Raw genomic sequence first — 19,125 nt, 5'->3', positions numbered from 1 at the left:
AATAAAACTTCATTTGGCTTTTCCCCCCCAGCTTACAGTTGTTGAAAACAACTGTCAAGATGACCTTTAGAGCCCCTCACAACCTGACAGCCAGACACTGTGAAAAAGGTGTCCCTCCTTCACCATGGACTCTGTCAGACCTGCCAAGGCCTGTGCGCCCCAAGCTTCAGGCCAGCCTGCTCTCCTAGGGAGTGCCAGACTCCTGGGGGCTGCCTCAGCTGGTGCCTGCAAAGGCACATCCTTCCTGCTGCAAATAGGACTAGTAGATTCTGAAGGAAAGAGAAAGTTCTTCTCTACCCTCAAGGTCTTTGCTGGACTAACAATTAAATTTACAGGACACAGATTAACAGTAGGAAAAAAACCAAAGTTTTATTAAGTGTGCACAGAGGTCCAGGAATGAAATTAAGACCAAAGAAATAACCATGCAGGCAGTTTTTACACTTTTCAGACAAATAGACAATAAGTCTGTGAGGTATTGACAGGATCAAGAAAACTTAACACTGGGAGCTTCAATTCGTAAGGGATTCTAAACAGATTTTGGGCCGGGGTGGTAAATTAGTAAAAAGTAACAAGCGTTGTTATACAGCCTCCTCTCTTTTGCTCCTGCTACAGGGAGGGTACCTTTCACATGGGAGATGTATTCCTTCTCTCAGGGGGGCGGAGGAGGGTCTGAGTGTCCTTCTTGGCTGTCTCTGAAGTGACTTTATTAAATGTTTATTTATTTTTGAGAGAGAAAGAGAGCGCGCGAGTGAGCGTGCAAGTGGGGGAGGGGCAGAGAAACAGGGGAACAGGATCCCAAGAAGGCTCCATGCTGACAGCAGAGAGGACTCTGCTAGAGAAACTAGAGAAACCTCGAGATCATGACCTGAATGGAAGTCGCCACTTAATGGACTAAGCCACCCAGGTACCCCTGACGTGACTTTCAGTTAAAATAATCGGTATGCCCAAGAGGCACACTTTGGGACAGCCTGCTCTTGACCCCTACACAAGCTATTGCCTGGGACAAAGTCACAGCAATAGCAACAAGAATAACCATAGCTCCACAAACTTTAATGAAAACATTATCATATGCCAACCATGAGGTCTTAGACATCAACACATTTTAATTCACTTAATCCTCACAACAATCCTCTGATGTGGTGAGGGGTACTATGAACCCCGATTCACATGATTAAGGGGAGTTGGGAAGAAATTTTCTATACCAAGGACTCAGAAGAGCCAACTGAACAGAATGGGCTGCCTCAGAATTTGCCTTTAAAAAAGCATTTGACAGCTGAGTGCTCTGCTTTTACTCAGATTGTGTGGGTGAGACCAATAAAAGTCAATAATATGGAGGAGACAGTAATCCAGACCATGCAGTGTTGTTGATTTGAAGAGGCCTTGATGAGTTCTGGGGGAGATGGGGAAGTCTACAGCCCTGTAGACATAAGGCCAGCGGGCACAGGTGGGCAAGGGAAGGCTGCAGGCACAGGTGGCTTGTGTAGACACAGCCCAGTTGGGCCTAGAGGACTACTGTCTGCCCTCAGGGAACTTGGGGTGGACAGGACACAGGACCCTAGTGGCACCATTATAGATAAGCAACAAGAGCTGGCTCTGAGCCTCAGACTGGGAGGGGCAACAACAGAGAGAGAATGGCAGGATGGGGGACAGTCCCAGAAGGTGTCTCCAAAAAGAGGGGCTGGTGGAACAGATTGGAAAGGGAAGCAGGGACTTGACACACACATTTGTTTATTCATCCACCTCTCCAACAAACATCTATAGCACACACAAGACTCCAGACACTGCTGAGGAATCAAGGACATGGGGGCAAATAAACCTGGAGAGCCTCACAATCCAGTGGAGAGAACAACCACACCTGTAAGCAATGAGCCCTAAAATAAGGGCTGCATCCACATGGGGACAAGTGGGTGTGTGAGCAGAGAGGGGCTTTGGGCCTTGACCTGGGTCCTGTGTGAAGTTTGGGGGCTGCTGGGTAGATGGCAGGGGAAGGTACATGGGGCAGAGGGGCAGCCAGAGAGGGAATGAGAAGTCAAACAAGGATCAGCCCATCTTCCCACCTGGCTTAGGAGCTGGGCGCCCAGGGGAGGAGAAAATGAGGAGTGAGGAAGGTGGGGCTCACTCAAAGGCTGGGTATGCCCAGCTCTAGGGTTTGGGGCTGCTGGCGGGTGGTGCTAGCAGGAGAGGATCATCCTAACCTGAGAAAGGAGGGGCAGGATGGGGCTGACATGGAGGGGACAACACCAGGTGTTGAGTCAGGATAGAGGGTGAGGACAGGGGAGACCTAGTAGCCCGGTAGGAGAAGCAATCTCAGAAGGAGCAGGGGCTCCTTCAGTGTTTGAAATGAGGCCAAGTCTTAATGATGTTGTACAAAGCTTTCCCAGGAGACAGTGTATTGACAATATCACTGTGCCCCACCAACAGGTAGTTGGGAGTTAAATACCCCTTGTCCACTGCACACTGGATCAGGTTCTGGGCTGCCTCCAGGGCTGCAGCATTGGGCGGCTTTTCTGCAAAACACATTTTCCCATCAGTTTTAGGGTCTTAAGGTTACATGCTTAGGGAAGGGACAAGCTCCTAGATTCCAGTCTCCCACTGTCCCCACCCCTACCATACCTACCACTACCATAACCAACAAATTCACATTAATTGTGGCAGCCAAGCACAAAGAGAAAACAAAGTCATTTTGTTCCCTGATTCCTCCTTGCAAAGCTCCTTCCAGAAAGTTCAAAACTACTCTAGAAGAGAGCTCCAGTACAACACAACACTCCTCAGCAAGCACCGTGAGGCAGACATGGCACCACTGGACCATCCATTGCTTTGCCATAGCAGGCAGTGGGGCTCCCCAACATTCACCAGGGAGGAGAATACATTTGCCAAATGAGCCAGAAAAACACCTTATTTGCAAAGGATGGTGTTCTCTCTTGATCCATGCTTGCCTTGCGTATGGCTATAAAGACAGGGCTGAGTATGGGGACAGGTGAATTTGGGGGAAAGTTCTGCCTGGCAGGGACTCTGGGGGACCTGTGTCCTATATTGAGAGTCCACTTTAAAGCTGAAATGTTCTAAACACACTGCCAGGTACCTCAATGTTGCCTTTCCCCCCATGCTTCCCAGACATTGTATATTAAACTTCATCCCCCTAGAATGTTCTCTGCTTCATGCTCACCCCTTACCTACAAAGTTGCCTATGAAGGCAATTCCTAAGGCAATATCATTGTATCCATAGGTGTGAGAGCCTTGGATATGCCAGCCAACTCCTTCATACACACCACCATCCTGTCCCACCAGGAAGCTGGGGTTGGACAAAGGAAAATAGAGAAAGTCACTCCTGGAAGGAGAATTAGCTTCATTCACCCCTTAAATCATTAATTCAGTCTTTCTTCCATTTATCAGGTATAGAGTGAACGTCTCTTATGTGCCAATGTGTATGAAACCAAACAACAACAGCAACAACAACAAAAACTCCATAATCGCTGAACCCAAGAGTGAAGATAATCGCAAGCAATAACAGCAACTTCCGCCCATTCCAACATGGTTTTGTTCCCACAACTCCACTGAGTCTGACACCACCAAGGTGACCAGTGACTGTCTTGATACTAGTACAATGGAAACTTGTTTTTGTTCTGGTTACATTGACCCTGTTAGCCACACTCTTCTTTAAATGTTCTCACCCCAGCGCTTCCAGGAGCCCACACCCTCCTATTTTCCTCTACTCTGCTGCTCCCCCCACCTAGGGCTCTCTTCCATCCACCTCCTTTTCCTAAAATATGGTGCCCCTCAGGATTCTGGCCTTCCCCTTCTCTCTTGTCACTCAGCATATTCTCCTGGGACAGTTGCCCAGTCCAATGGCTTTAATTACTATCTATAAAAATCAACATGTCCAAATGAACCCATCTTCTGCAATTTTCTCAGCCAAAAAAGTGGACATCATCTTACTGCCTCCCCCTCTCTCTCCCTCTCCCAGTCCCATCCAATCATTGGTCATGGTTTATCAGGATACGTGGCTATATCTCTGACCTTGATTCCTCCATTTCTCTATGCCAACTGCTATCATACTGCTCCAAGTCACCATAACCTGTTGTCTGGATTACTTCAATAGCTCCCTGCCCAGAGGTTTACCTCCTTCTAATCCATTCCTGAAACAGCACCTCAAGTGCTTTTGCTAAAATACAAATCCAATCATTAGGCATGACTTCCAGTTGCCTTTCAAATAGAGTCAGTCTGTCTGAGTTCTTCTGATATGGTCCCTGTTGGCTTCTCCAGCCTTACCTCTCACCAGTCCTCTTGCTGAAATGTATTTCTAGATAGGAATTAAGCTCCTTTAGTTCCTCAAGGATATGCCTTCTCTGGACCCCAGAGAGCATGCTGCTCCCCTTACCTGGAGCACTCCTCACCCTTATTTGCCCCACTAATCCCCATTCTTTACCCACATCAGAGCCTTGATACCCCTCCCTCTGGAAGCCCTTTCCTATTACTGCCAACTCCACCAAAGTCTTGTTAGAAGATCATCCTCTGCATATCCTGTTCCTTATCTGTCACAGTGTCTAACATGAAGGATTGTCATTACTATTCACTGTCTTCTCTGTAGTACTCCATGAGGGAAGGAGCCATATCTATCTTGCCAAGCACCAGGCACATAGCAGACACTTAATATTGGTTAAAATGTTAGAAAATGGTGATCAAGAAGGTCCTAACTGGAGCCCATTCAATGTTAGAGATAACACACCATGAGGCTGGAGTGAAAGGGAGATACCGTAAAATCAAGGAATGAAGATGAAGTCCTTGAAGACTGAATGAAAAAGGAAAACTAACATTCCCTGAGCATTTGCCATTTGGAATTTCCAAATTTATGAACAACTCTCTTGTCTGTGCTAATTAATCATAGCAAGGCTGTGGGAAATCCTGCAAAATGCAGCAACTGTTTCCTCCTGTTTGCAAAGGCTGCTTTTAATTTTTTAATTAAGTCTTTAATTTTAATTTTGGTACATTTAACATATAGTGTTATATTAGTTTCAGTTGTACAAAATAGTGATTTAATAATTCTATACATTACTCAGTGTCCATCATAAGTGTACTCTTAATCCCCATCACCTGTTTTACCCATCCCCCATCCACCTCCTCTCTGTAACAAACCATCAGTTTGTTCTCAATAATTGAGAGTCTGTTTCTTGGTTTATCTATCTTCTTTTTCTTTTGTTTATTTTTTTGTTTCTTAAATTCCACTTAAAATTGATTAAATACCTAAATGTGAGACCTGAAACCATAAAAATACTATAAGAGAGCATAGGCAATAATTTCTCTGATATCGGCCATAGCAACATCTCTCTAGATATGTCTCCTGAGGCAAGGAAAACAAAAGCAAAAATAAACTATTGGGACTACATCAAAATAAAAAGCTGCATAGAGAAGGAAACAGTCAACAAAACTAAAAGACAACATATGGAATGGGAGAAGATATTTGCAAATGACATATACAATAAAGGGTTAGTATCCAAAGTATATAAAGAACTTATACAACTCAACACCAAAAAAATAAATAATCCAATTTGAAATAGGCAGGAGATATGAACAGACATTTCTTTAAAGAAGACATCTAGATGGCAAAGGCTACTTTTAAAATGGGAGTTAAAAGGAGAACAGCAACCAGCCCAGAATGACACATATGCAAAAGACACATATCTATCTGAGACTATGGTTTTATTGTAACTAAGTCATGGATGAGTAATTGAAATTTATCATATGCTAAACCTAAATTCTTTCCATGAAAATTCCAAGTCATCTTCCAAGTGGCTTCTGCCATTCCACTAACTTAATGTGTTTCTTTATTATAGATCTGGCATTAAAGGAACCAAAAAAGAACATTTTTACTTCACTCTGTATCTTCAAATAGATAAGGTATTATTGTTCCTGTTGCAGAGATGAGGCAAAAGAGGCCCAGGAAGGTGAAAAGTTTGCGTATCTATAAAATGGAGTAAACTATACCAGAGTTATTATAGGATTCTAACATCAGAGGGAGCAAGTTTGAGGTTAGGCCAGAGTAAGGTAGGAGGTGAGTAGGGCCTGTGACCCTGAGTGGTTGGAAGGGATTGCATAAAAAGGCACAATCCTCCAATGGCCTTCCGTAAGGGTCTCATGGTCTTGCTTTATCATTATTGTTGTTAATGTCTTTTCAGAGTCTTCCCAACCACTCATAGAGAATATGCCCAGGAGAGATAACTAACCCTTAGCTATGATCTAACTGATACTCAGTCCAGAGACTTGCTTGAATAAAATGTGATGTTTTATGTGAAGCACCCACTACCAAAGAAGGGTTCAATAAATATCAGTTCCTTCCCCAGCCTTCCTCCTACAGTCCTGAAGAATAGAAGGGCATGTTTTCTTTTCTTTTTTAACATTAATTTATTGTCAAATTGGTTTCCAAACAACACTCAGTGCTCATCCCAACAAGAGGAGGGCATGTTTTCAATCCCACTTACTGATATCCAATGTCACAGAAGTGCTGTGTGTCCATGTGGAAGGATTGTATATCTCGGACACGAATATGGCAATCCATGGATACATTGCAGGTTGTACCAGCGGTGTGGATGATGATGACATATTTCGCTGGGAGGCTCATTTTAGGGCAGTGTGTCTCTCTGGCTTCCCATACTGACCGTGAAATGATGTTGGGGCAAGCTGTGGTAAGGTAAAAAACCAAGATCATGGGAACACACCTACTTATGGGCAAACTCATAACTGCAGGCTGGATTCCTTCTCAGTCTCCCCAACCTCTGGCACCCATTGCCACTTTCTGATGTAAGCTCAAGATTTGGAATTTAGGAAAGTCCAGACAGGAACTTTCTGGGTCATGTGCCTGGAGCTAAGGGATAGAGGCAAAAATTTATAGGTTCTGATAACAACTGTGGAAATCATTATATGAACATAAGGGGAAGGACTGTTGATTGTACAGAGGCATGGCCATTTTATTCAAAAGACAAAGTATGCCTACCTGCTTGATGTATTGCCTACCTACTTGATATATTGCACATTTATGCAGGTGTGTGGACCTATGAAACAGGACAATGTGAAGAAATCAGCTGTGACTCTGAACTGATCATGTGTATATGGAAATAATTCAAAATATATAAAAAACTCTACAAATGCTAAAAATATCATTATTGAAGATAGCATCCATCTGAAAGCCAGAAGCATTTTATTAAAAACTTAGTTTAAAAAAAAGCTTAATAAAAATATCCTTGAGTCCAAGAAAAGGTCCACTCTAGCAGAAAGCTAGATATATTGTACTGTTTTTAGGTCACTGCTTGCTCACTCCAAAATAGCACATGATTTTTATTACCCTACTTCTTGGAATATTCACTCTGATGTCAGTGTTACCTGCTAACTCATTTTTCTCGGTGTGTGGTCATGCTGCAGGACGGCTGGGTTTTGCTCTTAGAATGCTGTATGTGTGTGTGTGTATGTATGTGTACTCACCTGCTATACACAAAACTGTATAAATGTTTACCCCATCCCATTATCATGTTTCCTTTTTCTCCATAGCTTTGATGCAATCTGACATCATATGTATTTTACTTGTTGAGTTCTTCATTTTCTGTCTTTCTTCACTGAAATGTGCAGATTTGTATATTTGTTCACAGCTGTGTTCTCAGTTCCTAGAATAGTGCCTCGGATTCAGTTAATATTTGTTGCTTGAATGAAAGTGTGTGCACATACATATTGCTAACAAGAATGGTCTCATGGCTATATCACACTAGTGGGAAGGAGAGGAGGCCAGGAAGCTAGCCTGTCAGAATTTTTTGGATCTCAGCATGAGGTGTTCTTGATCCAAGAAGCCAGTGAACACCAATAGGACACAGCATTCCCTAATGTGGTTGAGTGATAACTGGCAGGAAGGTGAGGCAAGATTGAGGGTCTTACCTTTCCTAGGCATCACTGGCTTTTGAGGGACCAGACAGACCTCTTCATTCAAGATGAGTAGCTGAATATACCTGGGTGACAGATGACCCTTCTGGATGGCATAGGATATCAGGTCCTCTGCAGCTGATAAGGCGGCAGAGCTTAGACTGCTTCCTAAAAGAGGATAACGTGGGACCAAGAACTGTCAGCAAGACATTCCATCCTGATCTAGACCTGGAAGAGGATAAGGAGTCACCTAGGTCTGAATAACTGATAGATTGGAAGACAGGAAACAAATCCAGTAGCCAAAATGGGGCCTAAGAGACAAGGAGCTACTTGGACAGAGCTCTTAGAAGCCAAATTGGTGACCTCTTCCAATTGTCAAACTAGGACCTTATTTATACTCCATCTCTAGGTGAAAGAGCTGGGCAGCAATTAAAGCTACATGCAAAGGAAGGCCAACTTGACTAAATCAGGTATGCCTTAGCATGCAGGAAAAGGGAACAGAATTTAGGAACTCCCACAATCAGGCATGTGGCAAGTGCACTTTATATCCATTAACTCATATAATTCTCACTGAAAACCTCCAAGATAAATGCTATTCCTAGCCCCAGTTGGCAAATGAGGATCCTGGCAGGTTCCAGTTATTCACTTACTAGCTCTTAACTCCATTTTTTTCTTGAGCTCTCCTCTGTTTCGCAGGGGCTAGAAACCTCAAACTACATTTCCCAGACCTCATTGCTGCCAGCTCTGGCTGGGTTCTGCTGTTCCAGCAAGAGAGAAGCCATGTTTTTCTGCCTCTGCCATCCATAGGTATAGACTCAGTGCCATACAACATCAGACTCCAGAAGTGATGGTAAGAACTGAGAGCTTAAGCGGTGTCAGTGGTGGCTTCAGCTACCAAACAGGAGTGCAGACCAGAGAGGAAGAAGAGAACAACAACAAAAAAGCTATATCATAGAATCCAAGGGAGAAAAGAACTCAAAAGAAGGGATGGGGCACCTGGGTGGCCCAGTTGGTTAAGTGTCTGACTTCAGCTGAGGTCATGATCTCACAGTTCGTGGGTTTGAGCCTTGCATCAGGGTCTGTGCTGGCAGCTCAGAGGCTAGAGCCTGCTTTGGATTCTGTGTCTCCCCCCCTGCCCCTCCCCCAGTCATGCTCTATTTCTCTCTCTCAAAAATAAACATTAAAAGAGAGACAGAGAAGGGGCGCCTGGGTGGCGCAGTCGGTTAAGCGTCCGACTTCAGCCAGGTCACGATCTCGCGGTCCGTGAGTTCGAGCCCCGCGTCGGGCTCTGGGCTGATGGCTCGGAGCCTGGAGCCTGTTTCCGATTCTGTGTCTCCCTCTCTCTCTGCCCCTCCCCCGTTCATGCTCTGTCTTTCTCTGTCCCCAAAATAAATAAAAAAAACGTTGAAAAAAAAATAAAAAATAAATAAATAAAAAATAAATAAAAGAGAGACAGAGAGAGAGAGAGAAGGGTGATGGTTAGAGAGGACCAGTATGTTGTAGACTGGAGAGACAAGAGTGTTAAGACAAGGGAGTGGAGGAAGAGAGTGTGGAAAACTCTCTGGCAGAAGGTCCGAGGGGACAACCATTACCTATCTTATTGCCAAAGAAGGCAATTCCCAGGGAGATGTTGTTGTAGCCCTGGGTATGCATGCCTTGGACATCCCAGCCGACACCTTCATACACCCTGCCATCGTCCCCAATCAGGAAGCTGCAGGGCAAGGAAACATGGATTTAAAGGCAAATTAAAGACCTCTCACCCACCCTCAGAGTGGAAAAGTGTTTTAAACGCTCATCAATAAGTACTATGTTTTAATTACCTAACAGTGGGACATAGATAACCCATTTAAATTTCCAAGAGATGTGGGAATATACTTTAAATTATGTTGTGACTTAGCTTACTTGTGTGTCCCAGAACCTCACTTTAAAAATACTCAGTTGGTGGGGCGCCTGGGTGGCTCAGTTGGTTGAACGTCCAACTTCAGCTTAGGTCATGATCTCATGGTTTGTGAGTTCGAGCCCTGCATTGGGCTCTGTGCTGACAGCTCAGAGCCTGGAGCCTGCTTTGGATTCTGTGTCCTCTCTCTGCCCCTCCCCACTTGTGCTCTGTCTCTCTGTCTCTCAAAAATAAATAAAGGTAAAAAAATTTTTAATTAAAAAAATACTCAGTTGGTTCTAGGGTGCCTGCGTGGCTCAGTCAGTTAGGCATCCGGCTTCGGCTCAGGTCGTGATCCCCCAGTTCATGGGTTCGAGCCTTCATCCGGCTCTGTGCTGACAGCTCGGAGCCTGGAGTGTGCTTCAGATTCTGTGTCTCCCTCTCTCTCTTTCTCTGCCCCTCCCCTGTTCATGCTCTGTCTCACTCTTTCTCAAAAATAAATAAACATTTTTAAAAAATTAAAAAAATATATTCGGTTGGTTCAAAGTGGAATTCAAATGTGTGACTCTTAAACACCTGAGAACATTATTTCAACACTTTTCCAGGGCAATGAAAACTCATCCATCCTATTTTTTAATTATAGGAGAAAGCACATGAACATTTAAAATAAACAACTGGAGGGGTGCCTGGGTGGCTCAGTCGGTTGAGCGTCTGACTTCAGCTCAGGTCATGATCTCGTGGTTTGTGAGTTTGAGCCCTGCATCGGGCTCTGTGCTGACAGCTCAGAGCTTGGAGCCTACTTCAGATTCTGTGTCTTCCTCTCCCTCTGCCCCTCCCCCTCTCATGTTCTGTAATTCTCTCTCTCTGTCAAAAATAAACGTTAAAAAATAATAATAATAAATAAATTAAATAAACAGTTGGAGTTCAGGAATCCCTTAATATTGGCTTTATCTTCAGTTTCTCCTTAGGAATACCTGTAAGCTCTTCTGTATCACAGAAATTTGTTTAGAATATTCCTTTTTTTCAGTTTCTTTTAAAAACAATATATCTATTATTTTGCTCTACCTCCTGCCTCCTTTCTGTCTCTCTAACTTTCTTACTCTCCACTTCCCAACTACACTCTTCAGAAATTATGTTTTCACAGCTCTTGCCATATTCTACTCTTAATAGACTGTGAGTTTCCATAGCAAATGGAGCACAGAAAGAACACTTTCTCAAGGATGCCTAAAGACCCTGAATGGAGGTGAGCCCACCTCCCACCCTGCACTGACATGGCCTGGGGATCGGGTGGGGCCTCAGTATGCCCACTGATCTGGGAAGACTTTGCTGCCCAGACTTTCAGTAAGTATCTCTGTCACTCTTCAGCAGCCTTTGGTTAGTCCAATGTGAACTGTCCCTTATGGCAACACTCAGCTGTACCGTACAAACTGGAGATTATGTGTGTCTATATACACATCCTCATAAAGAAATTTTTTAAGTTTATATTTATTTATTTTGAGAGAAAGATAGTGGGTGTGCATGTGGAGAGGGGCAGAGAGAGAGGAAGAGAGAGAGTCCCAAGTAGGATCACCCCTGTCAGTGCAGAGCCCAATGACTGAAGCTCGCTCCATCTCACAAACCATGAGATCATGACCTGAGCTGAAAACAAGTCAGATGCTGAACCAAATGAGCCACCCAGGCGCTCTTATCCTCATTATTAAGGGGGAAAGGAAGAGTTTCTGGGCCTCCACTGGTAATCCTGAGTGGACACTTGATACACAACCTCAGGATCTCTCCATGCATTACACTTGTTTTAACATGGGGCTCTCCCCTCTCGATCCCCACCACCATTCCCTGTGAGATCAGACCTCAGTGTGACGTGGCCCTCCAAGGAACCCAGTGGGAGAATGCTCCTCACTGTCTTTGTGTAGACTGCTGGATCAGTAGGCAGTCTGGAAACAGCTCTAGGTCCCACTCCCTAACTTAACAAATTCTCTGTCTTCTCTAGACCGTGGCATCCGTACCTTTGACACAGGGGGTGGTAAAGTTCTCCCATTCTCTCACCCATTCCTCAGAGTGGATGGGAGGGCCTAGGTAATGCTTGTGAAGACCTTTGTAAACTGTAATATTCTACATGCTCCATGGGCAACTGTAGTTATTACACAACCTCCCTTACTTATTCCAGAATCCTCCAGTGTCTGAGACCATCTTTGAATAAATGGCTCTGAGCCATCCTTCCTAAACACCTCTGAGGATTCTGGATTTTGTTCATTTGTTTTAACATTTTTTATTCATTATAAAAGCAACATGAATGGGAAGATGGGAAACTAGATGAGGGAAATTGGGTGGCACCCTCAGAGGTAGACTTGAATGTGGCCCCAGGACCCACCCATTTGCTTACTTGTAGACCACGTCGCACCAGCCTTTGGTGTAGACAGAATGGGACTGAAAGCCCCGAAGCCTCTGGCTGCAAACATCCTGCTCCTGGCACTCCATCTCTGTGAGCTGGTTCATGATGACATAGGCCACAGGTTGTGTCAGCTGGGCCCTGCAGGTCTGTGTTCTCGCTCCCCACTCCTTGCGGGAGACAATGGTGGGAGCTTCTGCAAGGGGACCACAGGATGGCATACAGCAAGCACTACTATTTCTTCTGCAGGCCTGGGAGAGTCCCCTGGATGCCTCCACCACCCACAGCCCCCCTTCTCATCTCCATAGGCTATTCTGGCTAAAAGCAGTCCCCATGCAGACTCTACATCAGCATCAGAAGTAAAGCTGTCTTGGTTTTCATACACTCCCTCATTGTATATCCTAAAGGACAAACCCCCCTCAGCCCTACCCTGGCCTGCTTTGCACTTCCCACCTCCAGAAAGTAGCCCCTGTGACACTCTGTGCTAACCATGGGACTCTGAGCTGCCATCTCTTAAAGCACCCCAGTATGAATGCATTGTCCTCACTGGCATTTGCCCTGGGTCTCTGACCTGTCTATTGTCTGGGCCTCCCCTCAGAACGGTGACTCTCTGAGGAAAGCTCTGTTTCTCTCCTCAGATTCGAGCCCTTAGGAAGTTCCCTGAGCATCAGGTACATGTCTTTCTCCCATGTGAAAATGCACTGTAGACAGGGCTGAGAGCCCTGCACAGGACCCCAGGACCCCTGAGGACTCACTTACTATCTTTATGTTGGAAGCATCTGGGAGCTTTCTGAGGGATAGGGTGTCTCTACCCTTCTACTAACAGCTGGAGACTGGGGACCTTGTTCTTAGTCCCTGGGTTTTCCCTCCTTCCTGGAACCCACCTTTGCCTGAGGATTCATGGCAATCCATGGGAGCTTTGTGGGATTCAACCCCACCTACCAACCCAGCCCAAGTATAATTAAGTCCCGAGAAACACTTCTGGCTACCTGAGGATCCCTAGCTAACCCCAAACCACCTCACCATTTTGACCCTTGTGAATGAGCTGAGAGATGCCAACAAAAAAGTCTAGAAGCCCCTCTGATAATCCTCTGGCTTGGGTTTCATTCCAGGAGAACAGTGGGGAATCCCCTGCAAAGGAACATTGCACTTAGTGCTGGTCCTTGGAGAATACCTGGACCAGTGAAGAGGAATAGACTCGACATCCCCACCCCAAAGTCCACAGCCTCTCCACTCCCCCAAGTCCCCTGACATCTTCTAGGAAACAACACAAAAGAGAACTACAGATGTTTCTGGCTTCACCCCACCTCTGCCTCCCACATCTGCCCCAGTGAGACCTTCATGCCCTCCCAAATTCCCTCCATTCCAGGGGAATTGCCATCTCTCCTGCCCCCTCGTCTGAGCAGCTCTAGCTCTCCTGGCTCACCTACATACCTTTGTTCAGATCAGAGGGTCACATACCAAGGTGGTCATCATTATTTGGTAGTAACATGTACACATGTATCAAGCATGTATTGATCCAGACAAGGTTCTTGAAATACAGAAATTTGCAGATTGTTGTGACTGACCTCACAAACTAGATTTTTGAGATGGGATTAACTGAGGATTAGTCATCATCAACATGCCTCATTCTCCTCTGCCTGTTTAGTACCAGAGATCATAGGAGCAAAACCTACTAGAACCAGCAGTGTCACCAACATCACCTCCCACAGGGCAGCTCTATAGTTTACCAAGCACTTTCAAGAGCCTTACCAGATCTGTGGCTTAAAACACGTATTTGTGATAAGCAAAGAAAATTAACCACTCCCTCAACACAGAGGAGAAACTAAGGCTCAAAGAAGTTAAGTTACTTGTCTAAGATGATATGGGTTTAAGCCATGGGCTTGGTTCCAACCTAGGCTGTCTGACCCAAGCTGCGTTCACTGCCACTATACTTGGTGACCTCTCCAAAGCTGTCAGATGACCTTGGATAAGTCACTGCTGCAATGGAGCCCAGCTCGTATCCTTGTCTGTAAGTCAAGGTCACTAAGGGCCTCCATTCTGTCCTTCTGTGAAATCATCAAGGAGCAAATTCATGACTATGAAACTAAAGCCAAGGTGTGCTGGGCAGACTGAGGAGACTACTGAGGACTGGCACCACTCTCAGTAGGCAGAGGACACCTGAGCTAGGCTCTAATGGGGAGCCAAGGACTGGCCAGAAGGAACAATCAATGAGCGATAAGGAGAATGACTTACAATTAGTATGAAAAGCACTTCTGACCCAATGAAAGAAAACTCACCCCAAGCCCCAAAATCCCAAGCAGGGAAAATAAGAAGCCACAGCAGCATCCTCATGTGGTCCCAGGGTGCCAACAGGGTTAGTGTGGACCTTGGCCCTGGAAGAGATGTCAACAGTTAACCCAGCTGTGCTCACTCCTCAAACAGGGTACCCACCCCACTGCATGGCACCCCTGCCTGCCTCTCAACCAAACTGAGAGCCAGCACCTGCCTAGAGGTCTCAGAACCCTCAGCAGGTGCTCAGTAAAGTTGGGGGTGCTAGCAGCTCTTGCCCAAAGTTACCCAACCAGTAGTGGCAGATCAGGATTCATACCCAGGTATGTCTCCACAGCCTCTGCCTGGAACTTCGCCACAGTCTGTCCAAGTTTTTGATGCTGGAGATTCTCAACGTGGGCCCAAGAGGTTAAACCCCAGTATCTCTGTGGTCTCTTCTGGCTGCAGGAATCTTTTTGGCTCTCTTGGGCAGAAATGAATTGCTTGCTTATGCTCAATCAAAATGAAATACCAGTTCCCCAAGATGACAACAAAACATCAACTTTTCTCCTGGTTATCCTACTGAGAAATGAGAGAGGGAAGTTTCAGATAAAATGAGGTATATCATTGTCCTCCAGAGTTTTTATATTATAATCAGTAGTCCCCAGATGGAAAATGTTTAGAACCATGTTTTAAGACCTGAGCATATAGGAACTTCCTGGATCAGGACCAGCAATCTCTTGGTTAATAATACCCAGTATTCCATTCATTTGGGAAAAACTGTCACTTAAGAGGAAATGAGCCAATTGCAGATGAGAGTAGGAAACATGTGGGAAAGTGTCAGCCTTCCTCTTTAGCCAAATGAGAGGTAAGGATTAGCTTGTCCAATATGGAGCCCTGTGGCTGGCCTCCCAGAAAACAGGTTGGCCTTTTGCAAAGCTATTTAGAAACCAGCAATCAATTCTGGTCAACAGAAGGTTTGGATCCTGGTCACTTGCTCATAGTACTTTCCCAACCATGAGTGTTTAAGTGGCAAATGCTGTCCTGAGCTTGTCACATCACACAGCTGAAATTACAAGGCTTGAGCCCAGCCCCTCATCACACCAGGGCAGAGACTAGTGGCACCTCCCACCCCCACCTCCAATCACAGCCCTGCCTGGTGCCAGAGTTCATCTGCCTTGGTTCACACTGCTATGCATTCTGTATCCTTAAAATAAAGATGCAATAGCAGAATAAGGACCAAGTGAAACATAATCAATAGGGATTCAGAGCTAGACAGAAAGGAAAGAAATTGAGTAGAGTTAACTCCAGGACACACAACCTTGGCAGGAAAGATCCAGGCATGGTAGAACTAAACTCATTTAGTATAATTTAAAATAGAATTTTTTTATTTGGAGGAAGAGTTCAAAAGGGAAGATCAAGGAACTTTCTCCACCATATTAATATTTTAGCCAGATAGAACAGTCCAGTCCCTTCCAAGGGAGAGGACTTCTCAACAAGGAACACACTCACACTCACACTCAGAAATACCTATGGGTCCCGTGCTGTCCCAGCCCCACAGGTCAGGGTACAGGCAGCCCGCCCTTCATTGGCTGGCAGTTCCTTCCTTCAGACTTGGCTTCTGGCCCTGCTCTCCTCCAGCTGCCACCTCCCAGGCCTTTAGGACGCCTCTCACCAGAAGGCACTCCCTCCCTGGTAAGGGAGCACCTGGGTCCTGGCTTTCTGGATAGAAGAACACCTGGGTTCCTAATAGAAGGTGAAGAGGGGACAGAGTTCTGAGGCTTCCAGGAGGCTCCGTGAAGGGCACCCAGAGTAACTGGGAGAGACCAGACTCAAACTGAGAGCAAGGCGTCACCCTGTGAATAAGCCCAGGTTCCGCCTCCCTGGGAAAGAGCATAATTGCCCAAGTCTCCCTGAGCTGCTTCCTCATCCCCAGCCTTTGGGAAGCCCAGCCAACCCAACATCTGGGAACTTCTTGGCCTTGAGTGGGTCAAACTTTGCTACCCTAAGATATGCCTTTTTGGCATATTGGTTATTCCAGGCTGGTTATTTTATAAGGAAATACACAAGAGCCATGAGAAGTTCTGAAAACCAAGAAGTCACACTTTTGTAAGAGACACTTACATGAATAGGGAAATCTCCACTTGTAAGGGTGTCTCCTTCAGCACTAGGATGCAGGTGTGACTGTCAATCTCCAGAAGCTGCTATCACTAGAGAAAGCAATAACTTATATCTGCTTAACTTTGCCCTTGTTTGCTGTACTTTTCCTGGGAACCTCCCACAACTGAATTCCTGCCCCCAACATCTTTTGTCTTTAGTTAATGATGGTATTTAAGGTGATGGCTTTGGCCATTTCAGGGAGTTACTCAGTTTTCCTGGGGCTCTGCCATGTATATATAGGAAGTATACAATTTCTTAAGCTTTCCTTGATTTTCTCCTATTAATCTGTCTCATGTCAATTTAATTTTTAGTCCATTTAATGAACTTTGAAAGGCAGAGGAAAACTTTTCATCCCCAACAAGACAGACCTGCTCCAGGAGTGTCAAGGTTGTGGATGGGGGCCACTGCCCCACCCTCCTTCCACCAGGGCCACCTGCGCAGGTAGGATGGAGGCAGAGGAACAGAAAGGTACATTCCAGAAGGCACAATGTGCTATCCACAATGTGGATATCCACAATGTGCTATCATCACTAGTACTTATTTTGGCCCATGCATCCACCATCCCCACCAAGAACACCTGGTCCCTCACCCACTCCAAGCTCACTTCCCATGAGGGGAGTATCTCTGCAAGGACCTGCACGGCTCTCACCTCCCAGGGGGTGGGGGCAGCCTCCTGAGACTGCAGAAAGGACCCTTCTGAGGGAATGCCCCAAATCCAGACGGGTGGCCCTTAGTGGGACTGCAGTCTTGCTCTCTGGCCTGTGGGAACTGGAAAAGCCCCCTCAAGGGGGGGTCGCACAAATAAACCACTTCCAAATGCCATTCTCCCCATTTAACCGACAAGACCCAAGGCTGGGGAGAAAGGCCCCAGGAGCAGTGTGAAAGAGAGCAGGGGGCTACTTTAGCTGTAGTCTGGGATAATACTATAGGGACCCCATCAGTTTCCCAAACTTTGCTGACTTGCTGTTTCTCCTTACCTCTGCTATATCCCCACCTTGACTAGTAATAAAGTTCTTGCAATGAGAAGCTCACCTCTGGGGCATCCAGTTCCACAGTTGAGGAGACTGGTCCCCTTCTGCAGGTGGGCCTGCAAATGAGAACGTCAGGGATGGGATTGGAATCTTGGCTGGTGAAGGAGGGATGGGAATATTAGGCAGTGGCTGCCAAGAGGAAGCAAGTAGCACCCAGGCAGCGAATACTTAGGGCTAAGGGGCCCATTCTGTATGATGGCATCAGGAGGGAGAAAGAATGTGGGCTGTCCCTCTCTGGTTCTGTGCATTTAGGACTAAAATGCTAAGTTCTGAATGACTCAGGTCCAGTTATCCTCCCCAGCCACACTCACCTCTCTTGGCCAGAGCAGCTCCTTTCCTGAATGTTCTCTGAACATAGTTGTCTCAGGGAAAAGTTCTTGTGTGACTGCATGGTGAGCTGAACTAGCCACTTTTTTTCATGTAGCACCATTTCAAGTATATTGAAAGAACAATTAACAGCCAAACCATGGATATTCATATATGTGTGTGTGTGTGTGTATCTATATATATATATATATGTATATATCTCAGACATCTCAAAAATGAACAGAGTGTACCTTTTACTTCAAGGAAAACAACGAATGAAATTTGTTAGCAATAATGAAATTGGAGCTTTCAAACAAAAATTAGACTTTTGGAAAATTTGTGTTGGCTATCATGAGTTTGACAGTCTCCCAATACTTTAAGACTTTTCTGATAAGATCAGTGATGATGTTAATTTATCTGATTTATATATGTACATATTAAAGATTGAAATGTGTCAGCATTTGGAAAGGGTGGATAACTCAGTGAATCAATATTTTTCAGTGACCAATATATGAACTTACAAAATGATGCCTGAATAAAGACCCATTCAAATTTCACAATAAACAATGGATTTCAATGTAACAGAATACAAAGGACTCATTGATATGGTTTCAGATTCTACATTGCAACTAACCTTAAGAAACCTCTACTTGTTGAGTTTTGGTGTCTTATCAAAGAAGAATATCCACACTGATTTTTAAAGACTATTAATATATTCCTCCCCTTTCCAACTACTTATCTGTGTAAGGTTGGATTTTCTTCATATCTTCAACCAAAACAACACAGAAAACATATTGAACGCAGAAATGAATATGAGAATTCAGGAGTCTTCTTTTAACTCATGCATTAAAGAGGTATACAAAAATGTAAAAAGTGATACCACCCATTTGCTTTAAAAAATAGTATTTTTCATTTAAAAATGTGTTAATATGGGTTTAGTATACTAGTTTAAGTGAATCAGTATTTTGACTTTAAAATTTCTGATATACGTATTAATACACATAACCCACATAAACAAAAACTCTTTGGTATCTTCAATATTTTTTTTAGTGTAAAAGGGTCTTGAGAGCCAAAAGTGTAAGAATTGGGATCCAAGGAATGTCATGGGCTGACCTGTAGCTGGTAGGCCACAAGGGGGCAGCATGCTGTGCAGTAATTCCAAACGGGCCTCCCCACATCCCTGTCCACTGCACCTCCCACTTCTTTTCTTTCCT

The 19,125-nt window shown here is 45.0% G+C and overlaps 1 protein-coding gene across 1 annotated transcript; it reads right to left on the bottom strand.

The window, feature by feature from the left end:
- Window positions 1-2,328: 2,328 nt before the first annotated feature.
- Window positions 2,329-14,492, bottom strand: PGLYRP3 (peptidoglycan recognition protein 3). The gene is made up of 8 exons (XM_047083055.1): window positions 14,444-14,492; window positions 13,188-13,295; window positions 12,159-12,360; window positions 9,495-9,613; window positions 7,918-8,070; window positions 6,477-6,675; window positions 3,174-3,292; window positions 2,329-2,507 (listed from the first exon to the last, which is right to left on the bottom strand). Exons 1-8 carry the CDS (start codon window positions 14,490-14,492, stop codon window positions 2,329-2,331), a joined length of 1,128 nt encoding a protein of 375 aa, XP_046939011.1.
- Window positions 14,493-19,125: the final 4,633 nt, after the last annotated feature.

The sequence above is a fragment of the Lynx rufus genome, unplaced genomic scaffold (assembly GCF_022079265.1).
Source record: "Lynx rufus isolate CCGP_SWC_20201006 ecotype Redwood Valley unplaced genomic scaffold, mLynRuf1.p SCAF_2, whole genome shotgun sequence".
Lineage (NCBI taxonomy): Eukaryota > Metazoa > Chordata > Mammalia > Carnivora > Felidae > Lynx > Lynx rufus.
Note: the sequence above shows the minus strand (reverse complement) of the source record. Positions and strands in the feature narration are given on the sequence as shown.